At 40.5% G+C, this 12,297-nt stretch overlaps 1 protein-coding gene across 1 annotated transcript in view; it reads left to right on the top strand.

The window, feature by feature from the left end:
* The window catches only part of MICAL3 (microtubule associated monooxygenase, calponin and LIM domain containing 3), a 188,907-nt gene that overhangs the window by 160,383 nt on the left and 16,227 nt on the right, over positions 1-12,297 (top strand). Inside the window, exons 34-37 of the mRNA XM_036761225.1 lie at positions 333-383; positions 2,377-2,487; positions 3,820-3,913; positions 8,224-8,274. Coding sequence (XP_036617120.1) covers positions 333-383; positions 2,377-2,487; positions 3,820-3,913; positions 8,224-8,274 — 307 coding nt within the window. The remainder of the gene's footprint in view (positions 1-332; positions 384-2,376; positions 2,488-3,819; positions 3,914-8,223; positions 8,275-12,297) is intronic.

The following is a 12,297-nucleotide window of genomic DNA, read 5'->3' as shown; positions in this document are numbered from 1 at the left end:
AGAGATACTTTAAACAGAATTTTCTGAAAAAAGAGCTGGGGTGGGGGGAAGCCAAGGTGGAAGGGAGTGTCTTTTGGCAGAACTAGAGTTTATTGAAATGCTACTGCCGGAGGCTTTGAAATAGATGGTATCCACTAGTTTTTACATACTCTGCCACACCAATTTCATCATCCATGAAGCCTTGTGTAACATTTTTAAAAATTAATTTTAGTCCTGTGTATGTTTGAAGCATCTAACTGATTTTGCTCCATTTCTGTGTTCTTTTAAAATTAATTTATTTTTAATTATTGTTATTGTTACTGTTTTGTTTGTTTTCTGTATCCAATCTAAAGTCGATTTATGTACCACACGTCTTGGCATTCAAGAGATCATATTCATCAAAGGTAGTATCTCCATTCCCATTGGCTGGCCATTGCATGCATACTTGTTATTAACCAGCCCAGCCCACCATGCCTGACTCTACAACCACATCTTCACTAACCCTGACCATACATGCATGGAATTTTAGCCAACAAAGGCAGCAGAATTTCCTTTAGATGTGTCATTAAAAACAAAAAGTAGAATCCTGCCATTTGGCTGATTAAAATGCATGTGATTATTTAGCTCTAAGGCTCAGATAGAGAGAAATGTAGCTCTCAGTGCAGAGCTCTGCAAAGGTATCAACCATGACTGACAGCCTTCATCTCGGTGATTTTAAACCCCATTGTGAACTGACAAGACACAGGCTATTCCAGATGACTATATAATTGTTAGCATTACCTAAATGCTACCTAATGTCAGTCCTATAGAGAAGAGAACATATAGCTAATATTGTAATTTCTGTTTCTTGAATTTAAAAATTCCTTTTCTTCTCTTTCCCTCTCATTTTGCTTTTTGAAATGTAATGAGGAGAGCATTCTATGGAAAATTCTAACTTCCAGTGTAGCAGTTTGGGTCACTTTCCTTTTATATTTGTTGAAGGGTTTATTGAAACCATATTTGACTAACCTTAATGACCTGCATCTGTAGACCAACGTTATCATTTCCACCAGTGTAGTTGCTTTAGGGTTAGGGAATTTCCCTTTCCCTTTTCTCATCCCCTCTGATAGCCCTTTGGTGACCATACAGGATAAAGCTGCTTCAGACTGAGGCCTCTGTGTAAACTTGAAACAACGCAAAACCACTCTAGTTCCTTCTTGAAACCATAATTGACTGCACTATATGGAAAGTTTGAACTTGACTAGTATTTTCCCAGGTCTAAAATAGAATCCACCCAGTACTTTTGTTCAGTTTTGTCTGACTCTTTGTGACCCCATTTGGGGTTTTCTTGGCAAATATACTGGAGTGGTTTACCATTTCCTTCTCCAGCTCATTTTACAGATGAGGAAACTGAGGCAAACAGGATTAAATGACTCACCCAGGGTCACACAACTAACTAAGTGTCTGAGGCCAGATTTGAACTCAGAAAGATGAATCTTCCTGACCCCAGGCCCAGCACTCTATCCACTGCACCACCTACCTACCTGCCCAGTACTACCTACTTCAAAAATGAATCTCCTTAAAACAGACTCGAAAAGATTATTCATCTTGTGCAATTGGGTTTTGAAACCAGATAGTAAAGATTACAAATGAGAGGATGCATGGGTAGGAAGCCAGCATCAGTCCGGAAGACCTGAGTGAACTAGTCCCGTTTCTGACATACGTTGGCTGCGTGATCCTGCAAATTACTGAACCTCTCACTACCTTCAGCCAGCTCCCTAAGATAGTACATTGCAGAACAGGTGCCAGCCTGCTTTTGATAGGGAGAGTTTCCTTATGGGGTATTCCCCTTGTAAATGAAATCAGAGTTCTGATCCAGAAGGTGAGGATACAGATTTTCTATCATATCTTCTCTGTGTACTTCCTAGACAAGGTGTACTAGAAAAACATGCCAGATTTGTATATCTAGATATAGATACATGCACATGTACACACAGACACATGTGTACGTGTGTGTATATGCAGGTACGTGTACATGTACAAATAGACGTCTCCTTTAGGAAAAGAGATGTCCCTTTAATTCACCTGTGACCAATTCCCTCTTTGTTCACTGTCCTAATCACATAGTAAAAAACACATGTCTATAAATCCTCAAGGGCCATGTAACAACTGGAACAGGAGGAAAATTTTATTTAGGAATCTGCGCCACACCTGCCTTCTGTCTGTATCAGAAAGCATAACTCCCTGAACTGTGAGCACCTCTGAGGAAAGACAATTGTTCATCTGTCAATGTTCCAAGAAGGAAAGACTCTGTCCTTAGGGATGGGGTCTCCCCCTCCGCTCCTCAGCTGTCTGTCTGCCTTAACTGTCCTGGGCCTACATTCACCTGGTAGAAAAATCTCTTCCATTTTCTTCCAGCCGAGGACCTACACTGAGGAGGAGCTCAACGCCAGACTGACCAGGCGCGTGCAGAAGGCTGCTCGGAGACAGGCTAAGCAGGAAGAACTCAAGCGATTACATAGAGCCCAGGTAAAGTCCTCCAGCTTGAGAATGTCAGACAGACCCAAGAAAGACCGGTGCCTTTGGTCATCATTATCTTCAGACATGCTTCCTTATCTGCTAATCATTCTGTGAGATCTCCAGGGTGCCATGAAGGTCAAGAATAAGGAGCAGGAGAAGGGCAATGTGGCACGGTGACCACAGTTCAAGTCCTCTGGCACAAGATGGCCATGTGGCCTGACCCAGTCATTTAACCTCTAAGTGTCCCAGCCCATCCATCTCTAAAATCATTAATTGCAGAACACTTATTAATCTGTATTCATAGTGGGAATCCCCTCTCTGAGAGCTTCCCTACACCAGTGAAATCACATTTGAACTGGAAAAATAAAGAAAAAGAAATTATATAAAACAGGAATAGCTGCAGTCAGTCTCTGAGCTTCGTCTCCCAGGTTTTTAAAAATAATTTGAGAGATAATCCCACAGTACTGTTTGCATTCATCAGAAAACCTTGGCTTTGTACAACCACAGACATTCCAACTTTGTAAAGCTATTAATAAACAGAGGGCTGAGTCTGAGGTTTCATAAAGTCCTAGGCTTGGCTGGATCATTGAAAAAAGCTAGCAAGTTTTATACCGTAAGAATTGCTATACCCTTGGATTTTGATCTAAGTAGAGATTAGTTATCTACCATCTAACCTATAAAAATCCAATCTTGCAAATTTCCTGCCCCAATTTTTTAGACAAATAGGAAGTGTTGTTAATTCCCATTTTTAACTTAGATATCTCAAAAGAATTAAGTAGCTAATGAAAATTTTAAAATATAAGTAATAATTTTTTCTTTGTTTTCTTTATACTTATTGGTATTAAGACTTTTACCACTTAGTCATCTCTCCTCCAAATTAAATAATCCTAATTCTTTTTCTTGTTACTCTTTGGTTAGTTTTTTCTAACACCAAGTAATTTTTTTTTTCTCCTCTGAATCTTCTTCAAGTTCTTATTTTGTGATGTTTGAGCCAAATGTGACCCATTCTAAAGAAAATTAAGTAATTTATGCTATTATACTATTTACACGTTCCAGTAGCAATTCTGCAAAGCATTAGAGATGGGATATTTAAGTCCATAGAAAGAATAGTATAAATATAATGATGTTATGGATAAGAGAAATATGTTAATGGCATTTTTGCAATACAACCTTAGTGATGGCAAACTCATGTAGAGATGTTGTCCCCGTTAGTATTAGGTCCTTTTCTATTTGCCTAGCTAGTTATTCCTCATTTTGTATTTTTGCAATTTGGTTTTCTCCCTCAATAATAGGAGATAGGAAAGAAAGAGAGGTACATACTAATTCTTTCTTCCCTGGCAGATTATCCAACGACAGCTGGAGCAGGTGGAAGAGAAGCAAAGGCAACTAGAGGAGAGAGGAGTTGCGGTGGAAAAGGCTCTCCGTGGAGAAGCAGGTACCATCTTAGATCGGGTTGGTTGTTTTGTGGGATTTGTACAACATCTCTCCCTCCTTTCCCCACAGTGTAAATCTCTGGTGTTGTTTTGCAAGGGATCCTAGCACCATTGGAAGAAAACTCCTTCTGTGGTGATAGGATAGCTTCCCCTTACCTGGAACGCAGTTCTGTTTCCCAACAGAATTCGCCAGTTCTCTTTGTCCCCAAGTTTCTGTAGCTTCTTGCTTGTTCAGGGAAGAGAAGTATCCTTTTCTTGGTCTGCCCCAAGGTATGGACCTATTCATTGGCCCCAGTATGAAGCTTCCCAGTCTCTGGGGAATGAATGCTTACCCATTTTATGGGTAGGCACTGATCTTTACCAGGACATCTTGCTCCTTCCTCGTCTCATGTTTTTGAAGAGGAAATAACATAAAATGAAGCTGACTTGTTTTCTCTAGTGTGCCAAGGGTCACAAGAGAAGGGAGACTACTACAAGGAACCATCACAGAACTGGCCTGCATAGGTGCCCCACCAGTCACCCCATATCCTTTCTTCCAGTAGCCTTGCCCTCAAGCTCTGCCAAGCAAAGTTGGGTACATTGCCCCCAGAGCTCCCACTACCCGCTGTTGTTAGAGCACAGAGTCCCTTCTTGGAACAAATATAGTTCCCATTTCAGCTTCGGCCTTGACATTGACTAGAGAGAAAGTCTGTTGCCTCAAATTTGCCCCGTATTTTCCTACCTAGACAGCCCCAGAGATAATTATCATTAGTCTGCAAAGTGATGTCTTGCTGGTTTGAGATCCTGGACCTAATGGCCAAGCAGAGTTGTCTGATATCAAAGGTTCTCATAAACCGAGAGAAGAAAGAAGAGGCCTAAGAGTGAACATGTGGTTGTATGATTTGTAGGTAGCAGAACCATAACCATGTCTGAGGGGCCAGAGGAGAGCCCCAAATTGAAAACCAGGAATATTCAGCAGGGTGGGTTCTGTTCCTAGAACCTGCCTGAGCCTTTGGAGAGTAACCAGCCAGAGTCAGGCAAAGCAGCAGGATCATGGATTGCCATCTTGCTTGAGAATCAGAGGATATTCCTGGGCAACTTCTTATATGTTCTTTAAGTAATCTGCCTGAATGACTGGGATTTAGGGATTGGGTTGCTGTTTGTGATTATGCCCTACAAAGTGGCAAACCTTCCTTTTTTAGGAGGCAGCCTAGGGCCTAGGAATGAGCAGCTTCATACTCCAGATTCTGATCACTCACTGATGATTCCCCTTCAGCCTCTGAGGGTGTAAGGACATAGGAACCTGACCAGTTCTTTTCCAGTTGGGAGTTGTCAGCTTTACCCCATGTACAGCTCAAGCTACCAAATAAGGCACAAAGCCTCTGAACCCTGGGCAATCTGCCATAGAGCAGGGTTTAGAAAGTCTTTCAGCTAGACAAGTACTGTCCCCACTGTGAAGTTAAATGAAGATGCTTGTTAATGCAGATTTTCCAGACTTTTCCATCAGGCTCCTCCTGTGAACCAAGATTATTGCCCTCTGCTTTGGCTTTGGCTTTACTAACTCATTCTGTCTTGGCCTCATGGATGAAAACCTGCTTCTCTGTTCTTCAAGGGTGATGGGGCCAACCCATCACAAATAACCTCCAGCTGATGCTTGGCCACTTAACAGGCCACTTCCTCTGTGATGCTGCAGTTTTTCCTGTCTCCCAACAGATGATGGAAGGAAACCCTGTACCTTTTCTTCCCCTCTTTCCTTCCTCCTACAGATTCCTTCTACCAACGTGAAAAGTGATTAGTGGATCTGACAGTGAACAATCAAACTGAATAACTTAAGAGTCAGCATTTATATCTCATGGTTAATATATTCCTCTAGTTTGGGATATTCCTTTCCTCCTCGGTCAAAAAATCCTGAGGCTGCTTGTTAAACTACTACTATGTTACTTCCTTCCTTTAAAGCACCTGGTCTCTGCATTATAATTAGACTAAAGCTCTGCTTTAAAAACCCCTTCAGCTTTTTAATCTTTTTATATGTAATCCATGGCCCACCCAAGAACTAAAGAAAATAGAAATTGCCTGAGAATTCTAATTGAAATTTTTCTATATTATTCTTTCTAATAATGTATCCACTTTAGTTTTTATAAACTTTTATAGTTGGAATGACCTCTACCTTGGAAAAGTCGGCATTTAAACCAGAGAGACAAAAATATGTTCTCTTTTTAAAGCCCCTCTTAAGTTTTTTTTTATTTCTCTTGGAAAAAAATGTCTCATAATCTATTAGCTACCACCACAAGAGTGAATTTTCAAATCCACTCTTATTCCACATCATCAGCTTATTTTTTCCTTTTCTTATTTTAAACCCATCATTTCTAAAGCTGTACTAGTATTAAAATTCCCAAGCTATGCTTGTTGGCTTCCTTTCCTGTTCTTCTATGCTTCGTTCTACTTTTTATCATTCTTGTTGCTCATTTGAGCCCTATCTAGTCTGTTTCCACCTTTCCTGCAGGAAGATGCCATTAGCTGAGTAGGATGATGCAGGGCATCAAAGAGTGAGATCTCATCTCCATCCCCTGAGGCACTATGCTAGGTCGAATATAGCAACATATTGTGTCATATCTAACCCACTGTTGTTTCCCAAGACTGCCTGGGATCAGACATTTTTTTATCTAATCTGCACTGCCAGAGAAAAGGACCAAGTAAGTATCCACTGACCTAACCAGTAGGAGAATATAAATAAAATAAATCATTGTGCAATTCACCGCATGTCTAAGGTTCGCTTGCATCTGGATCCCAGTGAAGTGTAGAGCTGGAAATACCAGTGAGTATCATAGGTCGTCTTTTACGTTGGGATGTTGGTCCTGCAGTATCAGTTTTCCTGGTCCAGATCTGAAACCACCAACTTTCCCTTGGACATGGAACAAGTTGAACAGATCTCAACTGACCACATTCTGTCCTCTACTACTTATTTTCATCTCTGCCCGGTGTTCAAAGGGGAAACGTCTTACTCGTGAGATAATACAACTGGCAAAACCAAATTAGGAGATTGTGCGGGGGGCGGGGGGGGAGTGTTTGAAGTTGGGCGGTGTCATCATTTTGGTCTGATGCATCTTCCATTCTAATTTTGGAGGAACAACCTCAGCACCCAAGCCTCTGGAGTCTTTCTTTGGCTCCTTTCTCCATTCAGTTCTTTCTTCTTGGATATATGAGAAACCAAAATCCATGACTGGACAACAGTTGTCAGTATGTGGTGGTGAAAATGCCCAAGCATCATGGAAGAAGATATTTTGGAAAACTTGACACCAGTTGCATCAGGGCAGACAGGATTTGGAGGATGTGGTTGCACAGAGAAAACCTATGTTCCATTTCAGGATGAACAGAAAGCAAGCTGTTTCCTAGATAAACCAGAGATCATGACTTTGTCTCAAGATAAACAACAAGGTTTCCTTAACTCTCCAGGTGTGTCTAGAAAAAAAGGTTCCACAAAGAATTGAACCCCAGACTGTCATCATGTGAATTCTTGGGGTTTACAGCTTTCCTCTTATTAAACATAAGAGATTGGTGACCTTGCAGGTTCTTTCACTGCTTCTCCCTTTAGCACTTCAGTATAGGGCCTAGACTAGTCTTCAGTATTCATTCACTTCTTCAGTGAATAATTATTGAGCACCTCCTGTATGCAGGGTACTGATCTTCTGATCTGTCCCTGCACTTTCTCAAGTCTCTCCTGGTCTGGGCATTTTGTGAAGGACTCATGGCACAAGGCCCTGAAAGAAATGGTTTCCTGAACAAACCCCAGCGATATTGTCTTCCTAATGGAAGATCCATAGCACAGGGATTTTGACAAATCTTTCCCTGCCGGGTCCACCTTCAACTTTCACAAATTCTGAGTTGTCACAAGTAACTCTCCACTCTAGTTTCTTGCTAGCCAGTGTGTCTGTTTACCTTCTGTCTCTCATATAGTCTTCTCTTCCCAAAATGTGCAAAATTTTCCCTATCATATTCTGAGATGCTGCAGATTGTTCAGTCATAGACCCTAACATTAAAAAAAAAACAAACACAAAAAACCCCAGTATTTTCTTCATGAATTATTACAAACCAGAAGCACATTTGTAGCAGATCATGAACCACCATGGATAAGGACTCCTTGGCTAGTTCTCCCGATGTATGCTATTGAAATGTATGTAAATTCAAGATTCATGATTCCTTGCTATTGCTCTGTCTCTCCTGCTATGTGTATGTATGTGTGTGTCTCTATCTTCATGTTGCTTTGACTTGACAGGGGGAGGGCAGGAGGGTTATCTGATCCAGTAACTCTCTCTTCACCAATTCCTTGTTATAGACTATTGGGGAGAGTCTTATTACAGTGACATCATCGACTTGCATCTGGGTGGTATGTATAGCAGCATTTCTTGTTGGCACTAACCCTGCTGACGGTCCTTCCCTACCCTGTCTCCCCATCCCTTGCTCATAAACAAGAGGAAATAAGCCTGATAACCTAAAATGGCAAATGCACAGGCCCTTTTCCAGCTCAAATCAGTTATACTCCAGGAGCTCCTTAGGCCACAGATACACTAGGAAAGACTTTTGAAGTAGCTTATTCTGTTCAGTTTTTCACACCAAAATTTCCCATTCCCCTAACCTACTTCTATCACATAGCAAAAGAAATGTTTTGTTTTGTTTTGTTTTGTCTTTTGTACTCCAAAGTGAGGTCCCCTTTCAATTTTAACCTCCTCCATATCCTACAAGTTTTACCTTCTTTACTATAGGTAAGCTCACTGTAATTTTTTTTAGGACCCAATTTCTGGGATAACAGGCTCAAGCCTCTTTAATTAGACTATTCTCACTCTTCCTAAGTGATATAGCACAGAGTTCCCAAAGATGAATTTCAGATATGCCAAAAGTTTCTGAGATCTCCTTCCTTTGATTTCTATGTATATTCACTGGCCTGAAACAAGACTCCGTTAAATACTAAAGGTGCAGAGTTGCCCGTAAATGCTTCCAGTGTTTGTCTCTTAAGTGTTTAAGTATTTTTCCATTTATATCTCTAAATCCCCACATTTTTCATTAACTTAAAAATTTTGAGCCCAAGTTTTATGTCTCTAGGTTTAACTAAAGGCTTGCCAACAAGACATTTGAATGGCTAAATTTTTATTCCTCCATCTTCAGTTAGGTCCTTATCATCCTCTTTTTAAAGACTTCATGCTCAAAGTTGAGTAAAGAATTTACAAGATAGAAAAGATAGAGGAAAATAAAATTTACTCTCCATCCTTCTTACTCGAACCCCATTCTTCCAAGAGCAATCTCCTCTGATTTTTTTGTCTTTAAAAAAAAACCATCATTCCGTGGTGGCTGTTGCAGTATTGTGTGATCCACCTCCTCTTTAATGAGCTGCTAGGAAATACCCGTAACAGTCCAAAATAATCTCCCTTGAAAAAATAAGAGTCACAAGCCTCTCTTGCTGTTGATTATTACTGGTCTGTGAATAGTTCCTTCCCTCTCTGGGACCTCATCCTCCACTTAATAAATTTCATTTGGTAAGGTTGTCCCTGGCTGCCTAGACTTGTGAGCACCACAGATCCTTTGCTACCTCTGGGAACATCAGTGTCCCTGTTTACTAGATGGCTGTAAAAGGGCTGATGCTAAACTTCCAGTTAACATATCCCATTCCCTGTCTAATATCCTCATTAGTCCTTCCTCCTTCTAACACTTGTGGGGATGGGGGAGGGGTGGAGAAAATGCTTCCCAAATCAAAACTGATGTATGAAACAAAGTGTTTTTAAAATCCCTGTAAAATCTATATGTTTAAAACAAGACCCCCCCCAGCCAGTGTTACTGCTGCCAAACAAAGTGTGGTGCTTTTTGCCTTCTATATGGTACTAGATTTGGGAGATCACACTTAATAGACCAGTTTCATGTTCTGGTCCTAACCTAGTGTTTGTTGCATATAGGAATCTAAAAAGTTTCAGAGGTAACTACTAACAGGAAAGAACTTCACTCTTAAAAATGATTTCAAGCTTCATGGAAAACCATTATCTTCCAGTTTGGACAATCATCTATAAAATAATATTACCACTATGTTTTATACGCATCCCATTCTGATTTTCTCCTTGCCTTTTATGGTGTCCATCAACCTTATAGAGGATGTTGGACCATTCCATATCTATGAGGGATACTGTCTCCCCAATACTAGAACAAAAGAAATGAGTTTTAGATACCATTCTGTCTAAGGTATAAGGTGACTGTCTATATACCACTGACCTAGAAGAATCAGGTCAGTTTGCAGTTGCCTCAGGCATTTCAAGCTGGGAATGTCCTGTATCCACCTGAAAAGTCCCTAGTCTGGTATCTTCCATAGTGCTAAGACTCCTGATTCCACCTTTATTCTTATGTTCTAACAGGGCTATCGAGGCATCATTTGGTAATCAGTAATATGGATCTTACTTTTCCTTTAGGTGATAAAAGTGAAACACTCAGCACTCAGTGTTTGGGGATGCTGAGTTTGTGTCCTAGGGAAGAATTGCTAAATCAAATTCCTAACCCTCAGTGCAGCATTGATCATCAAAATCTGTACAAAAAAGAAAGCCAATACTTTTTGAACTCATTGAGTTATATAGAATTAAAGCTTCCCTTTACTGAAAAACTGAAAGTGGTGGCTAAAAGAGAAACAATCCAAGAGCTCAAACAATAACCCTGAAGAGAAGGGCCCAAGAGCTCCCAAGGACACTTCCTCTTCTACCTCACAGCGTTCTTAACTTATTTTCATTCAACAGTTAGGTGACATTCCCCCAGCGTTTGGCATATGAGGCCATTGAGCAAGCTCCCCCAAGGAAAACCTTCTTCCTATGGAACTTTAGATAAAAGGCTCTGTCTCCTCAGGTTTGTAGCTCCAGTTTCAAAGCTCTCTCTGATTGATCCACCGTATTAGGAAACTGGAAAGACAGAATTTGTATACAAATGTTCTTAAAGGATTGGGATGTAATTTCCTTTCATTATTCCTCAGTGAGTGCTGATCCTCTTCCTCCTTTGAATGAGAGTGTGTGCACACCTCTTGCTTTCCTCTCATTGATATGTATTTTGGCTTTCCTTCTAAGTATTAATCAGATTCTAGTTTATTAGAAAACTGGAACTCCTAGAAGCTTCCAAACACACACACACACACACACACACGCACACACGCACACACACAATCTCAAATTTTGCACTCATTATTTTTTCCCTCTTTCTATTTCTTGCTCCAATCTGGAGATGGATTCTGCATTGCGGTCATGACTAAGGCATTTCTTCGCTAGCCTTAAAAGCCACCCATTTGCATATAGATTGAGCACTGCCTCACCAGATACCTTCCCCTAGACCCCCATATCTTATGTCACGGAAACTTCCTCTTTCCATGCGAGTTGATTCTTTCACTCTATGGTAGGCTAGCATTGGGTTTTTTCTGTGCTTTCTTCAAGATGATGGTATAATTTTTCTCAGCCATACCCTGAAAGAGTCTAATTTATGGTCAAGTACATGAGAAAGTAGATACTACTAGAAGTAGGGGCACATTAGTTTGGGGAAGCAGAAAGGTCTACTTTGGCCTTACGGATAAGTGCTATAAATGTACCAACCCAACCAAAAGAAAAAAATGTCATTCCAGTCTCTTTTTTATTCCATATAACCTGCACAGCACAAGGAAAATAAATGGAAGCCAGAGATTTTTCCCAGCTCTGGTCATGTTGCTTCCTATAGGTTTGTAGTTGATTGTGATGGAACCTGATTTCCAGTGACTTACAATGTGAACTTCTCTGAGCCTTCTCTTCCCCAAATGTAAAATAGGTTTGTTTGGGTTGTTTGTTTTTTTTTAAACTAAAATCCATAATTCCAGGGGTGCAGGGAAGTCCACGCAAGGAAGCTTCTCCTGATGTAAGTCTTTAGCTGCTCTCAGTGAGTCTTGGGAAAAAATGGTGTTATTACCAAAAACCAAGACAAGACATTAGAGCCTCACTCTCAGGATGAAGAACCTGCCCTCATCCCACCAGGAAAAAAAAAAAGTTCAGGTGTCTGAGAAGTAGTCTTGGCTCCTTGTAGGGGCTTTCCTTGAAGGATAACATACATTTATTAAGTGCCTAACATGGGCTGGGCACTGCACTAAGCACTGTTCGTGAGGGAGAACCTTAAACTGTAGCTAATGAAGGAAGTGTGCCCTTCTCTGGGACGTAGTGATGGTACTTTGAACTTAACCAGCTAAATAAAAAGAGGTAGAAGCCAGAAGAAATGACCTCTTTAAATTCAGCAACTTTCTGAAGACATAGAGGAAGAAGTGATAGCACACTAGGTACCTTGAAAGATATATTTGTAAAATAAACTGCTCTCCATCAGAAGAAAAGTTATATAAACAATCCCCAACTTAAAAAAAAAACAAAGCTTGTTGTTT

Source organism: Trichosurus vulpecula, chromosome 5, assembly GCF_011100635.1.
Source record: "Trichosurus vulpecula isolate mTriVul1 chromosome 5, mTriVul1.pri, whole genome shotgun sequence".
Lineage (NCBI taxonomy): Eukaryota > Metazoa > Chordata > Mammalia > Diprotodontia > Phalangeridae > Trichosurus > Trichosurus vulpecula.
Note: the sequence above shows the minus strand (reverse complement) of the source record. Positions and strands in the feature narration are given on the sequence as shown.